Source organism: Sciurus vulgaris (assembly GCF_902686455.1).
Source record: "Sciurus vulgaris genome assembly, chromosome: 19".
Taxonomy (NCBI): Eukaryota; Metazoa; Chordata; class Mammalia; order Rodentia; family Sciuridae; genus Sciurus; species Sciurus vulgaris.
In genome coordinates, this window is record NC_136480.1 from 5,924,205 (window position 1) to 5,947,696 (window position 23,492).

General features: G+C 45.6%; 1 protein-coding gene across 1 annotated transcript in view; it reads left to right on the forward strand.

Moving 5' to 3' along the window:
- The window catches only part of NR2C2 (nuclear receptor subfamily 2 group C member 2), a 64,668-nt gene continuing 41,176 nt past the window's right edge, over positions 1 to 23,492 (forward strand). The window contains 2 exon segments of the mRNA XM_079122553.1: positions 1 to 270; positions 13,355 to 13,438. Coding sequence (XP_078978679.1) covers positions 13,379 to 13,438 — 60 coding nt within the window. The 5' untranslated portion in view covers positions 1 to 270; positions 13,355 to 13,378.

Here is a 23,492-nt window from a genome sequence, read left to right on the forward strand (position 1 = left end):
CGGGGCCGGGCCGGGAGCGCGGCTGCCCGGGGCCTGGAACGCGTCGCTCACGAGCGCTGAGGAACAATAGTAGTAAAGGTGATGAAGCGTTTTGAATCCACGGCCCGGCCTCGTGGGGAGAGCGTTTCCGAACCCGGACGGCATTCGGGACTCCCGCGCGGGTTTTCGGCCCTGCCCTCGGCGAATCCGCTTTCCGCGGCTCAGTTTTGTAGTCCGTACAATGGGGAGAATGGGCGTGCTTGACCGACCGGACCGGACCGCCCTTCTCAGGTTTGTGTGCGGGGTTCCACTCAGAAAATGGAGTCCAGGCTACCCTGTGAGCCTCGGAGTAATGCGGAAATGGTGGTGGTGTCTAAAAATGGGCCGTCGAGCCACCGGAGTGGGACGCTTAAGGGCTGCAGCGAAGGAGTCTGAGGGCTTGTCTCCTCGCTGGCTCGTTCCGTGCAGGTGCAGCAAGGCGCAGGCAGCGGGACCTCCCAGGACCGGCCGGGCAGCCCCGCCCTCCGGTGGGGGAGGGGCGTGGAAAAGACCTTTAAACGGGAAAGTGATCTCAGCACTGAGTTCCAGGAACGAGGAAGCGGACGGTGTGCTCAAGGCCCGAGGGGGCCGGTTTAGGTTGATGGTCCAGGAAGGCTTCTGGGCGGGTGCGGTGTCTGAATGGAGGCACCCGAGAAGGGTTCCCAGCAACAGAACCGGCCAGTCCTGGCTGGAAAGTGCTTGGAACTAGTTCATTGTCCTTCCCGTTATCCCTTCCTACCCCGGCCCAGAGTCTGTGAAGTGTGGCCAAGGTAATAGAGAACAAATCGTCAGTTGCATAATAAGAGATAGTCCAGGTCCAGGAAAGCCGTCTAAAGACGAATGGCTGGCGAGTCCATGACTTGAGGGGAGAGCCTCAGGAAATCACTTGACTCCAGGTTCAAGTCCTTTGCCAGCCCCTTCTGTCCATCTTCAAATTGGCAAATATTTGCTGAGCCCCACTCATACCCAGGCTGGAATACAGAGATGAGTAAGACTGATGCTCAGATATGTGAATATGATCCTGCGCATATGAATTTTCATGTTCTCTTACATACTCCACGTGCAAGTACATATGTAAAGACGAAATTTTTTAGGCAGAAATTTAAGTAGTGTTGTGGCTGACAGCTCAACATTTACTAGCAGTGTGGTTTGGAATCTTTTGAGCCTCAGAATCTCTATCTGAACAATAATAAAAAACTGTCTAGAATTGAGCAGTAAATGAGTTAATGTAAATGAAGACCTCAGAAAAGTGCCAACTTAAAAAGTTGGAGGTTATTGTCATGAAGCAGTGGTTGACTTTTATAGACCTTGAACCAGTTCAGTGGTACCAGCAGTGAAATTTGTAGGTGGCATGGTGGGAGCAGAGGCACTGGAACGCTGAGATTTCATGCTTTAGTTCAGCAAGGTTTGGCGTCAAGTTCACAAGTTCACATAGGAAACAGTATGGAATGAAATAGTACTAAGAGAAGTGTAGAGTGCCTTAGGCGTTACAGGACTCCTGTGTAGACGTTGTGTTGCTCCAGCCCCATCAGAACCCATGTGACGGCAGAGGGCCTTTTCCTGCTCCTTGTCCTCCAGACCCAGTCGCCTACCTTCACCTTCCTTGACAGGGTGGCTTTCCTTCTACCCTAGCCCTTTGACCTGCAGGGCTCTTACCCTGAAATACTCAGGTGTCTGCCCCTCTCATTCCTTCCCCTGACCTTGCCAGTCTCATTCCTTTCTCCGTCTTGTTGATCTCTGCTTAAGCAAAGAAGCTTTCTTTTCAGGAAAGTTCTCCCTGATTCCCACTTCCAGTCTAGGTCAGATTCTTTTGCTTTCTATTATGTTCCTTTCCTAATAACCTCTCTCGCTTTGGAATTGTACACTCTGTTGTGTGATTGTTAGTGTCTGTCCTCCTAACCACACTGTAAACATTGAGAGTAGGAATACATGAAGGACTCACCTTTATGTATCCAGCACTTAGCAGATTGCCTGGCTCTGTTGGGTGAAAGAATTGTTGATGATTTATGATGTCACCAATAACTAAGTTGCTGCCAGTTAATTGGTACCGTTGACCTTTTTATGTGCACTTGTTTGGCCATTGAAGTAGCACTCCCAGCAATAAGATGTCGGTTAGGGTATTTGGATGAATTTAAGAAGTGGTTCCTGACCAATGTGTCCCTGCCAGGAGATGTGATTACGGATGAGGTGACCCATTGGAATCCTTTTTTCCCTGCTTATATGTTGATTTATTTTTTACTTTTTTTTTTAAAGGTAAGAAACAGTTTATTAATTGAATTACAAGTTTAATTACATGAAAATTAGTAAGTTCATATGTGAACAAATAAGTAGCCCATATATAATCATGTCATTTTACTTTATCTGAAGAAACAAAGCACCAAGCTAATAGGATTTTCTTGAAGTAAAAACAAAAATTAATCTTTGTTCCTTTATCACAGGGGATCAGACAACAGGGAACAAACCTTTAGTGGGTTTACAGAGTTGGAGTTAAAAGTCTCTGCAGCTTAATTTTAAATACTTTTTTTCAAAAGTAAATCGATTTCATGCAATGAAATTATTGAAAATCTCCTTTTAATTGCTTTCCCAAGGTCAAAAGCAGATTTTGCAAAGTGTATGTCAAGCTTCTACCAGATAGTCTGATAAATAGAACATTTGTATTTTATGTAATACAGAAGTTTAAAATGACATTTGAAAAAACAGCCATAGTTTTATTTAATTTTTTGTTATTTTTGGATGTTTCTTTGTGTCCTGTTTTATCTTTGTTCAACACTTGATTCCTTGAGCTAATTACTCAGGGTACAAGAACTGATAGTTTAATAAAAAATATTATATATTGTTTTACACCATTAAATTACATTTTTTGTTTTGGTTTTGGTACTGGGGATTGGACTTTACCACTGAGTCCTAATTTTTTGTTCTGGGACAGGGTCTCAGTTGCTGAGGCTGGCCTTGAACTTGGATCCTCCTGCCTCAGCCTTCTGAGTCACTGGGATTACAGGCATGGGCCACCTCACCCAGGTTAAATTATGTATTCATTGCTCTCAGTAGTTATATATGTCATGACCTCAGAGTTTTCTTTTCATGATCTTATCTTTACAAAAAGAAGAAAACCCCTACCTGCAACAATCTCCCCTGGGAAGTTTGTTTACCTTTTTCTTTTGAGCCAGGGTATCACTGTGCTACCTGGCTGACCTTGAACTCTTGGGCTCCAGTGATCCTCCTGCCTCAGTATCCCAGGTAGCTGGGAGTTCAGAAGGTGGGCCACTGGCTCTTGCTGAAAGGTTGGAGTTTGCCTTCGGAGTGTTGCGTGACAGCGTGGTACGGTGGAGAGATCTTGGGCTGTGGAGGCCAAAAGGCCTGGTTCCAAGATCTTGAGTTGGTAGCCTCTGCGAGGCTTGTACCTTCCCTGTTGGTCAACTGGGGTAGTGGGAAGTCGGTGCTGAGACTGAGGATGGGGAGGCTCTGGTTGTTGGCTGAATGATCTTGAAAACAAGGGAAGTGGTCATATACAACCACCCCCACTTAACCTTGACCCCGGCTGAGCCCCCGCCTCCCGTGGCTAGGTGCCTGGGGTCTCCAGGTACGGAGGAGTTGATGGTCTCTGGGAATCCATGTTTGAGTTCTCTTTCCGTGTCCCTTGGGCTGTTTGTGGGCCCAGAGCTTCTCTGAGAGTGGGCCTCCTCCAGGAAGTTCTGTGCAGGGGAGTCTGAAGGGACGCAGCACCTCGGAGTTGGAAGCTGGAGCTGTCCAGTCCAACCTGCAGCCCCCTGCAGCGCTCCTTCCCCCACGTTGGCGTTTCTCTTCATTGTTGATTGTCGGGAACTTGGTGCGGACTTTCCCCTCTGTGTTACCGTCCTTAACATGGAATGTTTCTCTTTATTCTTGGAGGTTTATTTGCTTCCAGCCAGACTTGCCCAGAGGCTGAGATTGTCATTCCCTCTCCCCTGTTTCCTGTCCCTTTGTCCCATACTTCTACCCCAGGGGCAGGTATGTCATGTCCTTAGGGCAAGCGTCTGAGTGCTGGGAAGTTGCAAGCAGGAGCAGCACTGGAGATTGGGAGCCCCTCCACCATGATCCTTGAGGAGGAGTGTGGATGGGTTGGAAGCCTCCATCAGGGCGTGGGCGAGGGACGTTTGTGACGGGGGCAGTTCAAGCAGAGTCAGACACGGAGGGGTGACCTGTGGAGGTATGGAAGAACAGGTTAGATCAGACTTCAGCGTCTTTCCTGCTCAGCTCCCTGACTCCAGGTAGCCTGCGCTGATACAAGTCAACCTTGGGAAGCAAAGCAAGATTTGGGGGGGGGGGGGGGGGCGGGGGGGCAGTAAAAAGCACTTCCCTCTAATACGAGGCCTAAAGTCCTTTAAAAGGAGGTGACTCACTTTATTCCGTAATTACAATAATCCTAAAAGATCGTAATTCTTGGAAATATTAGTGTGTAAATAAGAATTTTGTTCCAAGACTTTCAAGTGTAAAAGGAGATACCATTTCCCCTGGGTTCCTGGACGGTGTGAGGGAAGGTGCGGCGCCTGGAAAATAGGACAACCGCCACAGCGAGGAGGAGCGGGCTGTGGGCCGGACTCAAACTTGAGGGGTCCGTGGTTTTCACAGGGAGCCCCCAGGCTGCTGCCGTGGTGCCGGCTCCCACCTAGCAGCCCCGCGCTGCCTGTGCGTGGCAGGCAGGCTCAGAGGAGCCGGCTGGGCTGGGCGGCCTGAGCCCTGCTCGCAGGGCTTGTGCTGTACGGAGTCTGGTTTCTTCGTAGATTCGGAAGTGACGTCTGCACCGCCTGCCTTCTCTCCCCTCCCCCATGGCTTCTGCAGCACCCTTTTTTTTTAAACCAGGTTGATGAGGTGAATACCTTGGCATTATTGAAAAGAGTCACCTTTATTGCTTTACAAGGAGATGTCACAGAGTATGTCAGCCCTCAGCTGAAAAGGCTGGTGATTAGAACATGTTTGTTGACTTACTTAATACAATACAAGTTTTTTTAAGAGATAAAAGTTTAAATTTGATTTTTTTTGTTTCCCAGAAGACATGCAAGACTGTTTTTTAAAATAAGAAACTTGGAGTGAAGTTCAGAGGTAGGGCACATGCTTGACATGTGGGAGACCCTGGGTTCAATCCCCAGCACCCAGAAAAAAACAAAAGGGAAAAGTGAGAGAAATTTTAAATGCATATAAGATAGCAGTACGTCACAAGGCATGGGTAAGAGTGTACACAGGAGTGCTAACCATAAGAACTCCGTGCTAAAAGTCCATCAGCTGCAAATGAAAAAAATCGTGGCATAGTCATGCCTTGGAATACTATATACTAAAGAAAATGGACTAAACTACTCATGGTTATCACAGAAATGACATTGACCATAAAAAGGCAAATATATATCACATATAGCCCAAAGTCAAGCAAAACGAACCCTAGAAATTAATAGAAGTCGGGAGGAGAAAGAAGGTAACCACAGTGGAGCTGGGCTATAGCTGGGACATCTGGGTGCTGGCAATGCTGTTTTCTGATCTGAACGGTGTTTACATGTGTGTCCAGTGGGTGAATGTTGATCAAATGAGTTATAATTGGTGGACCTTTGTATTGGCATGTTGTGATTATCATGCGGTAAAGGTTTTTATTCAAGTCCCAGATGAACTGTCATGGCTAAGCCCGAGTGGAGCTGGGTCTGAAAAGTTCTGTGAGTGGTGAGCGGTTGCTGAAGCATAGGTCACATATTCAGGAATTAGTAATCACGCCAGTTTTTAAATGACCTACTTTTAGTTCATTCCCTTAGGTAATTAACAGGCCTCTTGTCACTTTTATTTTGCATTTCCTCTTTGATTTTCTAGAAAAATTATTTTGAAGGGCACTGTGATCTAGGGGGAGTGGTTGTGATTTTTGAGTCAGGCAGGAGTTTGAGCTCCTCCCCTCCTTTTTTACCAGCTGAATGACATAAGTCGATGTCACCCCAATTTGTGCAGGTGGGACTAATACCACTGCCTCCAAGGCCTGCCAAGGCTGCATCATGCCCTGTTCCCTTTTAAATCCAGGAGGTCTACCCTGCTCTCCCTCCCTCCGTCCACCCCTGATTCCCACGAAGAGAAAGGGTCCACATTACCCTCGCACTTGGCCCTGGGTAGGATAAGAAAAAATCATCCACTGAGTACAGTGACTTTTTTAGGAGTTCTCCACACAGAAAACTGTAAAATTGTCCTGGTAGCATAGAAAACTCCAGGTATGTGCAGTCACCCTGTTCCCTCCTCACCCCGCCACCTCCTCAGCACACACCACACCATCGCTGGCCTTTCCTTAGGTCTCGACTTTTAATATGGAAGAACAAGTTTCCCATGGAAGGTGCAGTGGGCAAGGAAGCACGTGACCCAAAAGTGAAGTCTAAGAGTAACCGTTTTAATGACAGGATGTGTACTTGAACTTGACCTTAGAGGCGTCCCAGTGAACTTTTCATTCAACCCCCCCCCCCCCATTGATGATTATTTGTATTCTGTTAACCTGCCACTTGATTTTCATTTCTTGATTTCAGGTTTTGATCCGTGATTTCAAGTCTGGGGCTACATATTTCTCTTTTTTGTTTCTGCTGATCCACATGGTTCAATTTTTTTTTTTTTTTTTGGGTGCTGGGGATCGAACCCAGGGCCTTGTGCTTAGAAGGTAAGCACTCTACTGACTGAGCTATCTCCCCAGACTCCACGTGGTTCAATTTTTATTGTCCCACAAGTGTAAAAAGACTTCTGACAATTACAGTATAATTAAACTGAACAACTAAAACCTTTTTTTAAAAAAATATTTTTTAGATGCTTATAGATCTTTATTTTATTCATTTATTTCTATGTGGTGCTGAGAATCAAACTCAGTGCCTTACACATGCTAAGCATGCGCTCCACCACTAAGCCACAATCCCAGCCCCAACTAAAACCTTTTGAGAAATCCATATCCAGTGTTTTGTGAATAGTTTTTAGTCATTGATTTATTTAAAAATATTTGTGAAGCTGGAGATGGGTGGCAGGGATGGCCGTACACCATTGTGAGTATGTTTAGTGCCACTGACTTCTATGCTTAAAAATGGTTAGCATAGCCAGGTGTGGTGGCACTCGCCTGTAACCTCAGCAGCTCTGGAGGCTGAGGCAGGAGGATCGAGAGTTCAATGCCCCACCTCAGCAACTTAGACCCTAAGCAACTAGCAAGGACCCTGTTTCAAAATAAAAAAGGACTGGGGATGTGGCTTAGTGGTTAAGTACCTGTGGGTTCAATCCCTGGTACCAAAAATAAACCAATACAAATGTGAGATTTTATTATAATTCAGACTTTTTATTTTGCTTACTTGTGCAATTTAACAGTGAAACTAGAAATGCTGTTGGTATTTTCATATAACACATGTATAATTAAATTTCATGTGGATCATGGCAAAATGAGCCACCAGTTCCTGATTGCAATGTACACGTTTCAGTTTGAGCTACTGCCCGAAGGTATTATTTTAGAGAAGTAAAGGTGGCGCCGTCCCCTTCAGTGGCAGCTCGGGTGTACTGCACGCCTTCGTTTTCACAGTGATGTCATGGGGTTAGCATTGGAGCCGCTTGGTGCCCGAGCTCAGGATCCAGGGCGCTTGCTGAGAGGAGCGCATATCCAGACGGGACGTGCGGATGCTGCGTGATTAGGGCCTCAGTACATAAATAGGGATGATCTGAATCAGGTGATCGTGAGACAAAGACAGGCTCATGCGTTTGTCAGTGAAGACCAGGGACTTTATTAATGGGGACTCTGGCTCGTGTCCCTGCCCAGGGAGAGCACCGCGGGGCTGTCCTGGCCACTGAGTGGAGAGTTGAGTGTTTCCGCTTGAGCCCAGCTCTCACTGCATTGAGCATGGAGCCCTCTTCTACCAAGGTGGCGAGGCTTACTCAGCTGTCGCCGGGAGCCTGGGAGAATTCCCACAGGCCCCCACTGTGTTCCCACCGCCATCCTTCTGTGGCCCTTATTCCAGGTTTTTTCCGGTGTTTTGTTTTGCGGTACTGGGAACGGAACCCAGGGCCTCAGCGTGCTAGGCGTGTGTTCTGTGTCCTATTGTCATTTGTGTGCTGCCCAGGGAAACTCATTGGTTCAAGTCGAGTTGAAGAACCTGCCTTCGCGTCTAACTTTGCCGATGCCATCTCTGTTAAGTGGCCTGTCCTCGTGTCCATTTGTTCGCTGCAGTCGTGTTTGAATATTCAGACACACGTTCTTTTGCTGAGCTACTGATTCTCCGTTGCAACAGCAGCAGCCTCTGACGCTCCCCGCCCTGGCCAGGAGTTCCTCAGCAGGCGGTCTGCTGTTTCTCAGATGTGCGTCCTTTGTCAGGCCGGCCAGCTGCTTTTCTGCCTTCCTTCAGACTGGTTCAGGTGTCCCTTCTGTAAGAGTCTCAGGGGCTTCCCTAGGCAGAGGGAGCCGCTGCGTCCTTGAGAGCCTTTCCCTAGCAGAGGTGTCTTGGTTCCCTGAAGCTCATCAAGGATGAGGACCCTTGCTTCCTTCTCCTCGTCTTTTGGTGGTTGTTACTGACTCTCAGCAGTCAGCTCATTGCCTGGTTAATAGCTGTTGCTTAGTAAGGATTGGAGAAGGTAGTTGGACTTGGTTTAAAACTGTTTGAGGAAGATTTTTTTTTTTTTTTCAATTTTTTTAATTTAAGGTACTAGATCTTAAGTCTTTTGGAAACTTGGCAGGGCTTTTTCATAAGAACATTATTGTGTATGGATGCAATCTTTTGAAGATTAGGGAGCTGAGTGGGTTGACTTATAACTTAAGACTCCATATCAACAGCTAGTTTTATTCTGCTCACATTGCCCTTTTTTGGGGGTTGGGGGTACTGGGAATTGAATTCAGGAGGACTTTACCACTGAGCTAAATCCCTTTATTTTTTATTTTGATTCAGGGTCTTGCTAAGTTGCTGAGGCTAACCTCAAATTTGTGATCCTCCAGCCTCAGCCTCCAAGCTGCTGAAGTTACAGGTGTGTACCACAGGGTTGTAGCACAGCGGCAAAACACCCTTGGTTTCAATCCCCAGTACAAAAAACGAAACGCCATGTATGTGATCACCTCTTACAAGTTCTGTTTACCACCAAGCTCTTCATGCTTAGATCCACAATCAAGAGGATGCCTTTAAAAGCTTTATTCTGTACCAAGGGCTTTAATTTCTTTCAGATGTTCCATGACAAAAATTATGTTCTAATGTTTTTTAAAACTATATATAGACACAAACCCTCTGTTCCTTGGAGCTGCTTCTAGGGGGACACGCCCTAGTTGATTGCCATTGCCCCATACCCTTTCCCAAGATCTCTGACCTTTTGCGGACTGGCCAATGGCCACTATTGGAGTAGAACAAGCTCTGGGGGTGGGGAGAGTCTCCCCCTAAACTTTTCCTGGATGCGCTTGGATGGAATGCTCTCCCCCTTCCTAACATCACGTCAGCCTTTCACTTCCTGCGTTGTGATATCCTGGAATAAGAAAGCCCACCTCTTTTTATTTGTATGGGTTTATGGCATTTTCAAAAGTAAGACATGGGCCAGGTGCGAGGATGCACTCCTGTGAACCCCAGCAGCTCGGGAGGCTGAGGCAGGAAGACCAAAGCCAACCTCAGCTACTTAGCCAGACCCTGTTTCAAAAAGTAAAACGGGCTGGGGTTGTGGTTCAGTGGTTAAGTGCCCTGGGTTCAATTCCTGGTAACAAAACAAAGCAAAACAAAGAAAAAAAAAAAGAAAGAAAGAAAAAAGATTTTATTGAAGCCATGTCTCATATCTGCTCTGACTGGATTTAAATCTTTGTGTTGAAGGCATTAGTTTCTTTCAGTTTGTCTCACTTTTGTGTCTGCTTGTTTTTCTAATAGATGTACATTCCTCTCTTCATTTTTAAAAAATATTTTTAGTTATAGATGGACACAGTACCTTTATTTATTTACTTTTATGCAGTGCTGAGGGTCGAACCCAGTGCCTCACAGGTGCCAGGCAAGCGCTCCACCACTGAGCCCCAGCCCCTCCTATTCTTTTTTAAGTAGTTTCTAAAACTGCTGTTGATAATGGCTGTTGCCGTTTCACGGGATAGAAAAACAAATCTGAAATTGAATTGTCAGAATTCAAGTCTATGAGAAAAGTTTGGCTCAATACACGTGTATAAAGGCATTGGAGATGGTCTAGGGGGGTTGGTGGGGACATTTGTCTTTCCAGAGTTAAGGTGTGTTGGAAAGTTGCTGGACTAAGTAATGGTGGGTGACAAAGGTAAGTGGAGCAACAGTGAAATGAAATAGAGAACCTAGGATCACATGCACACACAGAGGGACACCTGATTGTGGCAGATAGTGAGGAAAATAATTTGAGTGTTTGGTATATGGTGCTAGAAAACCAATTCTCCATGTGGGGAAAAATTAGAGCTTTACTCACCATTAAACTCAAGGATCACTTTGCAGATGGATTGAGAATTTTAAATGTGAGGGGCAAAAAACTCTTCAACATTTATACATAAGAAACATGCAACTGTATTTATAATCCTAGGGTAGGACGGAATTTCTTAAACATAAAAATGTGAAGTATAAAAGAAAATACTGATTAATTCGGTGTTATTATTGTTCATCAAAAGACACCTTAAGGGGTTGCGTATGTGGTAGAGCGCTTTTCTCGCCTGTGTGAGGCCCTGGGTTTCGTCCCTAGCGCTGGGGCAGGGAACCTGGAAGACAAGACGCCTTAAAGTAAGCAGATGAACTGCGGGAGAAGAGATTTATAATTAGTAAGTAGCTAGGGGGCAGGGGGCAGGCCTGTCATCCCAGTAGCTCAGGAGGCTGAGGCAGGAGGATCACAAGGTGGAGGCCAGCCTTGGCAATTTGGGGAGACCCTATCTCAAAATAAAAAAAGGACTGGGGATAATAGCTCAGTGGCAAAGCACCCTATACCAAAATACTACTAATACTAATAATATTAGTTCCAGTACCAAATACTACTAATACTAATAATATTAGTTCCAGTACCAAATACTACTAATACTAATATTAGTTCCCAGTACCAAAATACTACTAGTAACACTACTGATCATGAGTATTCAGAATACTTTCTAAATTAAACAGGTTTACTGCTACTTTTCTGTGACCTAATGTCTATAGTCACTGGCTCTTAGAATTATTTTGGGACTCCAAACCCTACCTGAAGTTAATTGGTCCTGCAAATTTAAAATGAATCATAAAGTTTTCTGAGTTACTAAGCCTCCATAATCTCAGGCAGTCATCTATAAAATTCAGTCCAACTCAGAAGTTGAAGGATCAAGCCACTTCTTTCAGGGACACCTAATGGAAAGTTCTGCCTCTCTCTAGTACTGCCCTGTGAATGTTTCTGAAATATTCAGATTCACGTATTTCTTAATCACGCTACACTGAGAAACGGTGCTGGCATCTGACGGCGATGAAGTCACGGGTTGCAGCTCATGTTTGGAGCTCTTGCGGTGGGTCTCTCCTTCCTAGCCGCTGCTTATTTTCTGTTTTAAGGGAGGTGATTAGAATGCTAGCTTTCCACACACAGTGACTGGTTTTTAAACAACATTCAGTTGACTTTTCTGATACATTTGAAGGGAAGGTTTTTCCCCTCCTTTTCTCTTAGATGGAACCAAACTTCAGCAACGAAAAAAGACTAAAAGGTTTCCCTGTTTTTTCTCCTAGTAACAAAGTTTAAAAAAAAAAAATGGACTGTTTGTTAAAAGAATACATAGGAAGGGGCTGTAGCTCACAGGGAGGGGGCCTGCGGAGTCTGTGGGACGCGCCGGACACAGTCCCCGGAATGCAAGAGGAAAAGATGGAGGGAAGCTCGTGGGAAGCAGTGACCAAACCCCACCTCCACAACGTCACAGCCAAGCACCCTGGCAGGAGGGAATCTGCTGTTGGCAGCGTGGTGCCCTTGGTCTTAGAGTTCGGACAAAATCGTGAAGGCTGGAGCCAGATCTTTTGACACTTGCTGGTCAGTTCCATGCTGTCTTTTCTCTCTCACCATTATGGAGATAAGACAATCTGAAGGGGATTACGGTAGAAGTGGCTGAGCGTGGGTATTACGATACAGAAGGTTACCAAGGAGGTAAACTGCTCCTGGAGGTGGACACTAGGAGTCCTTTAGCTGGGAGCTACAGGGACGTGCTTTTGTGAAGTCACGTGTCATGATAGCCCAGCTTGTGATTGAGGAAGAGCATTTGTGCACGTTGCACGCTTGGCAGTGCCATGTTGTTCTTCTCTGCTGGGAATGAATCCACTAGCGCTTTGTTCTTCTGTTAAGCAAGAGACCTATGCAGGCACTAACAGATTCTCCAGGAGTGAAGTCCAGCGAGAACTCCCTTTGTCCTGAATTATTGGTGGGACAGTTATTGAAAAGTGTTCAGGGTGTCCCCTCAAGACAGGGGAGCTGTCTTGTTACCACAGGAGACCAGGGGTGTTTCATCAGCAGTGGTCCTGACCCAGACACTAACATGCTTTTGATCTTCAGATGATTTTCTTCAGTTTTTACAAATGATGCCAAATGTTGTTTTTGTACTAAAGATTTCTAACCATTGAGCCACATCCCAGGCCCGCGCCCCGCCCCCCCTTTTTTTTTTTTTGGAGACACGGTCTCACTAAGTTGCTGAGGCTGGCCTCGAATTTTCGATCCTCCTGCCTCAACCTTCCGAGTCTCTGGGATTACAGATGTGTGCCACCGCACCTGGCTCTATTTTATTCCTGTTAGTAGAAAGTGGAATTAGCTAGTTGTCTAATTACTGAAAGCTTTTAATCTGTAAGTTAATAAATTCACAGGTATTGAGTTCTTATTAGCACACTCTCTTTATGTTTCTCTGACAGCAATGGTGTTTGCCTTCGAACCTGCAAATAAGGTGTGTTACACCTGGGCCAGGTTTCGCTTCTCACATTGCCACCAAGAACAGAAGCACAGTTGGTGACAGCAGTCTGGTGCTCTGTCCGAGGTTGACCTCACCCCTTTCTCAGATAGCTGCCTCCTTATTCAGCATGCAGCACAGGGAGCTATCCAGAAAGGTGGGTGCGATTCCCACCCCCTGAGCCGGGCACCCAGCTGTTACAGCCAGGAGATCTGATCATAGACTTCCAGAGTCGTCTTCATCTCTACCGTCAGGGGAAGTTTGTTTCCAAATTGAAATGTTTCTACAAATGAATTTCGGCACTCGTAAGTGGGGATGCTCGTGCCTCGTACTCAGAGACGCTCCGCTCGCCTGCCAGCTGGGCCTTCGGCGGAGGCACAACCCGTGTAAGATAGAACCACGGTGAATTTTGATTAGTACTGTTTTTCAAGTACCCTGGTTTCTCCCACCTGATAGAAGTTGCTGCATTTTTCCAAACAGGTTCTCTAATGATCTTGCTTCACCATGGCTACAAATGTGGAGGGGCTGGTCCAGCACAGAGTGGGGACCCAGCAGGTGGCTGAGGTGAGTGACAGGGGCTAGCAACAGAGCTGGCACCCTTGCTGTTGAAAGGAAAGAAAAATCTGTGTGCTCTGTCATTTCAAAACAGTCCCAAGGAAGTGGGTGTGTGATCCCAATTCAAAACAGGATGGTGCAGAAGACATTAAATGACATGGCGTCATAGCATTTATTTCTTGAGTAGGATGGCTGCGTACATTAAGTAACTTGAAATTTTACCTCGAGCCCAAAACTAACAGAATCGAATTCCTCCTGTGGGTTCATTTTAACTCAAAGACTTGGTCCTGGTGTCCATGCCCGATGGTACTTGCTCAGTGCTATGAAGCCGCAGAGACCCAGGCATTCCGGACATTCAGCAGTTACTGACCATCTGGCGTTGTCCGAGGTGCTGAGAAACGTGGAGGAGCAGGAGTCCTTCCTGCAGTGACCACAGGGCCTGGTTAAGGAGGGATTCAGAAAGGGGTTGACAAGTAGAACCCCATGTGAGGGCGGTAACCTGGAGGTGGGGTCTTGAATGGCCAGTGGATTGTCACACAGACCCAAGTAAGTGAGGTGGAGAATTTTGTGGCAGATTCTGGGGAGAAACTTAGGACAAACATTAATGTGAGGAGCTGAGGCGCTGGATAGCTTGGCATGTGGAGGCAGCTTGCGGTATAAAAGGGGCAGTTGGCAGACCTGGAAAAGCGCAGTGAATCTGTCATCAGGTCCTAGGCTTTAATTCTCACAACGACCTTTTGGGGTGGGTACTGTAATTCCTGTTTTATAGGTGAGGAAACCAAGGTTCAAAGACATGTGGTTGGGCCAAGGGCACACTGGAGCCCAGCTGAGATTGTGACCCAAGTCTGCTGTTGATTTTTCCCAAGCTCCTTCAGCTAACCCTGGGTCACACTGGAACCAGGAGCCATTGGTAGTGTTCCAATTTGCATTTGAAGTGTTTCTAAGGCAGAGACAGATTTACCAAGGAACAAGCACTCAGAAGATTTTTTAATAATGAAAACTAAGCTCACACGTGTCAATTTAAACCAGTAAAAATAGTGAGCAGATTTTTCAGAATTTTAGATCCACCATTAATTGAAGGCAACAGTGTATGTAGTTAAGCCCCACCCCCAAGCAAATATGAGTTTGTTAGCTGAAGATAAAAGAAAATAGTTTGTGATTTTTTTTCTTGAAATGGGTTCTTTTTTTATCTATGATTTTCTTAGTTGTAGGTGGACACAGTGTCTTCTTTATGTGGTGCTGAGGACGGTATCCAGTGCCCCACACATTGAGGCAAGCGCTTTACCACTGAGCCACAACCCCAGCTCCAAGAGTCCACAGTTTTAATATTTTATTTTTTAAAGTATTGAGGTCAAAATGCTTGTATTTATGTTGCTTTAATTTATGATAGGAATAAGTACCTCAAAAATAATTGTTGGTTTTTCAAGTATTTAGGGTTATTTTACATTTTCTATGGTTTCTCATTGAGGCTATTTGGAGACTAGTGTATGAATTGCTGCCCTAAGACTGTCAGTTCTTTAAGAGAAGTTAGGGTAGGTTAGCATGTGCTGAATTATACATTCAGACAATTTGCTATCTAAAATTTTCTACCAGATGCCTTATTTCCTTCAGACAATACAAATTCATGTATTAACTTAGTGCAATTGTTTGCCATGCCAAAAAAAGCATTTTTGGGAGTTGAAAAATAATAGGGCTGTGCATAGTGGTGCACACTTGTAATCCAGCAGCTTGGGAGGCTGAGACAGGGATCGCAAGTTCAGGGCCAACCCTGGCAATTTAGCAAGGCTCCAAGCAATTTAGCAACACCTTGTCTCAAAAAATGGAAAAAGGGGGTGCTGGGGATGCGGCTCAGTGGTAAATCACCCCTGGGTTCAATCCCCAGCAAATCCCCCACCCCTAAAAAAAAAAAGTTAATTTTGCATGCCAGAGCAGTCTTCCCATTTAAAACATTCCCCATTGCTATTATTTTTAAGGCGTATGTGTCCTTTAAAATTTTGAGCTTCATAATCTTAAATGCATGTAATCATATATTAGACTGGTGAAGTGCGCAGAAGAGCCACCAGTTTGCCATTTCAATGCTGGACAGGAATGGAGAGGGAGTAAAGTGTTCAGATTGAGGCGTTCTCAACAGTCGGTGTTGGGTTGCTCATTCCCTCAGCAAACCCTGAGCCAGGGGAGGGTGTTCTGCTGGATGGGATGATAGGACAGGGCTTCTCCCAGAATTCTGTCAAGGGGTTATGCGTGAGATGGGCCACACCAGAGGGCTGAGCAGGAAAGGGCAGGCTCTTGGTAGAAGGGAGACCCACCCATGAAGTCGTGGGCCGTGAGATCAGACAGACAAGGGTTAAGTTCGTGCCCTGTCAGCTGCTATGTGGTTGGTCTTGTCCCTTACTTTCCTCATCTGGACAGTGAGAGTGATCTATCCCATAGGATTGTGAGAATTCAATAAAATAATGCATAAGAAGATTTTGTAGATGTCAATAATATTTAAAAGCTTTTGTAAGGAAGATCTAGAGAGGTTTAGTAAGGTTTAGTAAGCTTTTTTTAAAAAAATTATGCACTTTTGTTTTTATTGTTTTGTTTTAAATTGTACTCTTTATTTTGAGATGGGGTCTCACTATGTTGTCCTGGCCGGCCTCAAACTGTTCCGGGCTCAGGGGATACTCCTGCCTCAGCCTAAAAAGTAGCTGCCATCACAGGCGTGTGTCACCATGCCCAGCAAGTGACCAGCTTTTCCCATAGCAACATTGTCAGTTATGTAGATGATTTTCTCTACAGTCACCAGATTCTTTGTCTCTATACACCAGAAAGTTAGATGGTACAAAATAACAATTTGATATCTAATAAATGTCGAAATGATTCAGTTATCTAGAGAGACAGTTTGATATAGTGGTCAAGAGTGGAGACTCTGGAGCCAGATTGCTTGGATGTCCGTCCTAGTCCTCATGCTTGTCATTTCTGTAAGGTCAGTAGTGATTCCTCTGCTTTCACTTGTGATAATAGTAACTGCAGCCTTCTCCCTGTCTTCCCGAGTTTGCTCAGTCTAGCGAAAGGATTCGTTGATCTTTTCAAAGAACCAAAGATTTTGGTTTTGTTGACTTTTCTCTGTTGCTTTTCTGTTCTGTTTCATTAATTTTCACTCGGCGACAGTGAGATAGCGTTCCACGTTATATTGGTCAGAATTAATCAGTGTTGGAGAAATTGGAGACCTCTCAGGTTGCTGATTGGAATGTGACTCAAATGTCTGTCAACTATGGAAGTTGATTAGAAACGTAATAGTCGACAGATAAGAAGTGGTGACAGATGCAGTGAGACCTTGAGTCGTATCAAATGTTGATTTTCATTTATGAAAGAAATGATTCTTTCTCTAAAGACACTTTGGTACTTTTTAAACATTTAAGTTTTCCTTCTGACTAGACATTTAAAGCCAACACATGTTCCCTTGCTGTGTTCCTGCATGGTTATTTATACAAAAGCACTTCTGTAAGCACTTCTGTAACGCTCTGTAAGGCGTTTTGAGCTTGGAGACGTTTAGGAGCTAACTTGCTGGAGCTTTTTAAGTGCTTCCTGGCGACGCTGTAAGTTGCATGTGCGCCTCTGCAGAAGTGATGTGGCTTTACAGATCTTGGCCAAGCTTTTTCCCTGACCCCCAGGTTGTCAAAGGGGCTTTTAGGGGCGAGATGCCCAGAACAGGAAGATCCTGCCATGGGCGAGAAAGTCAAAATCTTACACCTTCCTTATTCTTTTTATCATGAAGACTTTAACATCTTCATTGCAGAAAACTTAAACTACTGCTTCCATGTAAGGGGACGTTTAAAAACGGCGCTCACCCAGTTCGCAAACGGACGGACGGCGCAGTGGGGAGAGCCCTTGGTGCTCAGATTCCGGGTTTCCATGGCCTGCATAACCCACAGTGTTGCTGGAGGAAAAGCTGGTCACTTGCTGGGCGTGGTGACACACGCCTGTGATGGCAGCTACTTTTTAGGCTGAGGCAGGAGTATCCCCTGAGCCTGAAACAGTTTGAGGCCAGCCAGGACAACATAGTGAGACCCCATCTCAAAATAGAGTACAATTTAAAACACAAAGGATCACGAAATATGATTAATTCTTCCCTCACAAACTGGACAGTCTTCCCTTTCTTGTTAAAATCGCACATGGATTTTAAAATTGGCCAATTACTATGTTGGGCATTGACAGAAAGAGCCAGTTCCCCAAACCAGCGCCGCCCCATTTCCTTATCCTGAGTCTCCTCTAAAGTTGGTTTCTTCTAGTCTTCAAACTGCTGCTTCTAAAGACATCTTTACCCTGCTTGTTCTGTCAAATTGAAGACACTTTTTTTTTGAGCAGGAGCCTTTTCTTTAATTGTGAACAAGGTATATATAACACATTCTCATCTTAACCATTTAATAGCATAGTAAATGTAAAATCCCCTGAAGCTCACCACCTGAGCTGTCCTTCAAGTGTCCAGCCCATTGGGCCAGGCCACATCCTCACTGTCATGCATGGTCACCACCGTCTGTGGCCAGCACTTTTTTCGTCTTCCCAAACTGACTCCCCATCCCCCCTTCCTCCGCGCCCTGCTGATCACCTTTCTTTCTACTTGACAACTGGAGGAATCCCACTTAGATGAATCATAGTATTTTCAATTTGGGGGCCTGGCTTATTTTTATTTGGCATAGTGTCCAAAAAGTTCATCCGTGTTGTAGTGTGTCAGAATTTCCTTTTTAAGGCGGAATAATGTTCTGTAGGGCCACGTTTTTATTTATTTATCCATCTGTCGATAGATATTTGAGGTTGCTCTCATCTCTTGAGTCCTGGTGAGTATGAGTAATGCTGCTATGACGCCGCCCCATTCCCTGCCACTCCCCCATCTGCCCCCGACAACCGTCACACTGCTTTGATGCCTGTTGTAGGAGAGTTACACAAAACTTGTGCTTTTGTCTTCGGTTTGTTTTCAGTTAGCTTGATATTCTTAAGGTTTAGGATCTATTTGATTTCATTGATCTGGACATGTCCTTTTTATGACAGAACCATACTGTTTGGATTACTGAAGCTTTGTAGTAAATTTTGTAATCAGTAAGACAGTTACCTTTGTTCTTTTCCAAGATTGTTCTGACTGTCCTAGGTCCCTAAAGTTTCCATCAGAAGGTTAGGATATATTTTTCTGTTTATTGCAAAAAAAAAAAAAAATCAATTGGGATTTTTGGTAGGGATTGCATTGAATCAGTATATATGGCCTTGGATAGTTTCAGCATCTTGACAACATTAGTTCCTCCAGGTCCATGAACATAGGATGTCTTGCATTTATCTATGACTCTTTAATTTCTTGGAGCAGTGTTTTTGTAGTTTTTAGTCTTTTTCTTGGTGGTTATTCTTTTGATGCTGTTGGTAATGGAATTAATTTCCTTTTCATACTGCAATGTTTAAAAAACGCTGATTTTTGTGTGTAGATTTTGTATCCCACAACTTTGCCATACTTATTCTAAACAATTAGAGCTTTCTTCCATATCAGTTCCCATTGGCTACAAATAGAATAGGTCTTTCTTCCTTTCCCATATACATACCTTCTTCTTTCTTCTTTGCTCGATTGCTGGGCTAGAATGTGCAGTAGTGTCGGAGCAGAAGTGGCAAAGGCACACACGTTCTTGTCTTGTTCCTGATCTTAGAGGAAAATTTTTCTGGTCTTTCCTCATTAAAAGGCAGTGATGTTAGCTGTGGATTTTCATGTAAGGCCTGCAATGATGTCGAGGAGTTTCCTCTATTCCTCACTTTGGTTGAGTATCTTTATCGTGAAAGGGATTGAATTTTGTCAAGATGCTTTTTCTCTGTCAGTTGATCGTGGGGGATGCTTTTTGCCTTGGTTGTACTGATAGGGTGTGTGGATTGATTATTTTGGTGTTTCTGAGCCATTCCTACATCTTTGAACAAACCACTCTTGATCATGCTCATATTCCTTTTAACTTGCTGATTCAGTTTGCTGGCAATTTCCTGAGGATTTTGTCATTGGTAAGTGATGTTGGGCTATATTTTTCCTGTGTCCTGGCCTTTTGCATCAGGGTGATGCTGGCCTCGGAATGAGTTTAGGGAGAGTTCACTCCTCTTCAATTTTTGGAAAGAGGTTTGAAGGATTGATGAAATTCTTCTTTAAATATTAGGTAAAATTCACCAGCGAAGCCATCTGGCCCAGCACTTTTCCTTTTTGGAAGGTTTTCGTTTACTTATTTGAGCTCCTTACTAATTGATGGTCTATTCTGATTCGGTTTCTTCATCAGTCTTAGTAGGTTGTGTGTTTCTAGGAATTGGTCCCTAGAAGCATGTAGTTAAGCCAGTTTTGTGGGGCACAGAGTTACCGTTAGTACTCACTTATAATTCTGTTGTTGTTGTTGTTGTAACATCTGTAGTAATGACCCCGCTTTTATTTCTGGCTAGACATCGTCTTTTGACTTACCGTCGTGGATGGAGAAACGTCAGGGTTTAAGTGGAGTGTCCACGTCTCCCTCCATCGTCGCAGTGAAACTGTCCTCTGCAGGAGTCGTCTGTTGTGTGATCATGTAGCGTGCCTCCTGGTGTCCCCAGTGCAGTTGTAAAACTCTCCTGTTTTCCATAGAAATACGTCAGAGGAGTTCTCACTTCTTCCTTTGTGGAAGCATTCCTTCTAGCCTCTGCCCTGGCCTGTCCTTCCTGGTGGTGGTTCTGGCTTGCTGTGGACAGCTGTCAGCCCTTCTCTCTTGTTTTAGATTGTTTCCTTGAGCCCCTGTTTTTTTTTTTCCTCATTTCATTATCACTCTTTCCTTCCCTTTTTTATGGGAGAACATGCTTCCGTAGCTTCCTGGGAAAGGGTGCATCAGAGATGGATGGTGTTTGATCTTTGATTTCCAAACATGTCCTTGTTTACTCTCACATGCTTAACTGGTCGTTTAGGAAGAGAAACCCAGTTGAAAAGTAGTTTGACCTAAGAATTTTCGAAGGCATTTCATTGTCTTTCAGCTTTGAGTGTTGCTTTTGTAAAGGTCAAGGCCACTCTGTTTCATTTTTAGAAGGTCTGGCTGTTGCCTGCCCAGGCCAGTCCTGAGCTCCCTGGGCCTCACCCTGCACAGTGCTGGAGCGGACAGCATCCCCCTGCTTAGGCCTCACAGGTGACCCCTCTTTCTCCCGCTCCTCCCACCCCAACTGTAGAGCTTTTTCTATGGTTATGTCCCTTAGCGGATGTAGCTTTTCAGATGCATGATGCTGGGTGCTCAGATGTCCCTTTCGGTGTAGAAATCCCCATCTGGCCTGTCATGAAACGGCCTGTACAAACTAGTTCTCCCTGGTCATCTCTTCCCTCGCCTTTGGTGCGAGAACTTCTAGAGCTTTCTGATGAGCTGGAATCTTGGCTCTCTCTGGCTGGTGGCCTCCTGTCCTCCTTTCCCTCCGGTGCCATCTCTTCTTACTTTCAGCAAGATGGGCACAAGTGCCCATCCACCGGTCTGCAGGTTGCTGTTCCTGGAGTCCCTTCAAGTTTTTCTGGGCAATAAATTCCTTCAAGGTGGGTGTCCTGAGAGCTGGCAGGCCTTGCTGTCAGCGTCTTGTCCCTTGGTTTGTTATAGAGCTGTGGCACAGGACATGTGAGCCGGGTGGCGGCTTCCATACTTAAGCTCCAGGAGAGAGAGGGGTGAGGCTGCCGTCCTTCACTGTGCAGATCCGTCCTCCTTCTCGGGGTTTGGGGCCTCCTTGTCCAGCTCCTCTGTAACCTATGTGCCCTCCTTTCTGCAGTGGAGGGAGAGCGGGTGGTGATGGCTGTGGATTGCCGGCGGCAACCCCCTGAAGACGCTCCCTTGGTTTCATTCTGATTCTTAGCTCAGCTTTCTGTGGGACCAAGAGTCCTCATCTCATACTGAGCCTTGCAAGGGCTCTGAGGCGACGTGGGCTCCTCCTTAGTGTGCGCACTCTGCAGGCTTTAGGGCGCAGCTTCGCTTCGTTCTGCTGGGTTAGCTTCCACTCTACATCTGCTTTCCAGCTTCCGAAGGTCTCTTAGCACTTGGGGTCCACTGTCATCTCCTTGACTATTCTTTTTGTCCTTGTGTGTTTGGACATTTCACTTATTATTCATTATTCTTCTTAAAATGTGACATGGTAAAGGAATAGTGATAATAAATGCATGTATTTTCCGTATCTCACTGGAAGTCAGGAAGTACCTGTCCTTGTAAAGCGAATTATAATTGTTCCCCAGTGGGACTTTTAAGGTGCTCCGGAAGTATCTCCTTCGTTTACCACAGAATTGTTAGGAGTACTTCCTGCGTGCTGGACGTTATTTTTGTTTTCCAGATGAAGGCTTTGCTAACGTCAGTTTCTGTTCTGTTCGAAATAGTAAGTGCCTGAACACTAATAAAGTGTCAGGAGAACCGCAGTGCTGCTTTGGAAAGAGACTGAAAATGACGGGCGTTAACGTCTGGGCCCCTTTACGGGACATTTGTCTGAGGTGGTGGAGTTTAGGTGGAGACGTGAATGAAGGAAGAGTGGGTCTTGTGAGTTCCTGGGTGAGGATACAGAGGCGGGAGCATGCTAGGCAGGGAGGGTGTGGGGCGGCGCTTGGCCCTACAGGGGCATCAGGGCGGCTTGGGTAGCCGGCGAAGGGAGAGTAGGGATAGGGCAGGGTGGGAAGCAGGCCCATCTTGGGTTTATAGGCCTTGGTGAGGGATTCGTAGTTTATTTCACGCGAGTTTGGAGCCAGTGGAGAGTTTCGAACAGAAGAGTGACCTGTCCTCAAGGGTTGAATCTGAGCCCGAGCGCAGCAGGTGCAGCCAGTCCTCGCCCTGATGGATCAGGCTCTTCTGCAGGAGCAGAGGTGGGGCTACTTCCTTTTTTAAAACTGCAGGGATGTCCACAATCCCTGCAGTGGAAATTTCTCCGGGTGGCTGTAGCCATTCTACATGATCCCGGCCTCCTTGTCCATGTGGATGGAGCCAAATTATATGCTTTGAGCTAAATTGATAAGATTTCTACTCTTTAAGAATTAGAAAGTGGACATTTTTGGATATTACATAATACAGAACCCTGTGTTCTGTACGCTAAAATAACGGCTTCTAGAAAATAGGACATGGAGTAGACCAGAGAACTACAAAAATAATACCCTTATAAAAAGCACAAAGAATATGTTAATCCTAATAAAGACAACTTATATAGGATTTTGTCTTACAGTGAAAATAGTTGTTATGGAAGAAGTATAAGGCATGGTTTAAGATGCCGACTGCTGATGAGGTTTGAGAGAGACGTACACGGTGTGGTGAAGACGGAGTAACCAATCGGTGAGCGTGTCCAGACGACGTGTAGCAGGAATGAGACAGGAATGTACCTGGTGTGAAGAGGCAACGCCCATGACGCCGTTCCCCTGTAGCTGCTTGTGCCAGTGCCCTGGGCGTCCTGTGATGTCCCTCGATGACACAAGGCCTTGGGGAGCTGGGAGCAGTCACCTGTGAATCAGTTTGATTTCTACGGATGCACTGACTTCGTTTCCGTTGACAGTTTATAGGTTACATTCACATTAAGAAATAGCGTGAGGGCTGGGGCTGTGGCTCAGTGGGAGAGCGCTTGCCCAGCATGTGAGGCACTGGGTTTGAGCCTCAGCACCACGTAAATAAAATAGATATTGTCTCCATCTACAACCAAAAAAAAAATAACTTGACGACAGCACTTACCAGTAACGACAGTAGCGTGTGAACCCTCGTACGTGCCAGACCCTGCTGAGACCGTAGGCGTGCGATCTCATTTAACCTTAACAGAGAGCCTGCGAAGTAGTACTGTGACATTTTTCGTGTGTGTGCAGAAGATGGATCCCACCAGGGCCTGGCACATGTGAGGCAGGCGCTCAAACACCTCTTCATTGTCAAGGAAGCTCAGGGTATTGGAGAAGGTTGTGAAACCTCTCTGCAGTCGCATAGTGAAAGAGGGCACTGGGACCTGAGGGTTCCAAGGGCATCGAGGATCAGGGCCTTGTACAGGCCCCCAGCCTTCAGAAAAAGGAAGTAACGAGACTCTCAGAAGAAAGCAAAGAGGATTTGTGGGGGACCATGTTGCCCCAGAA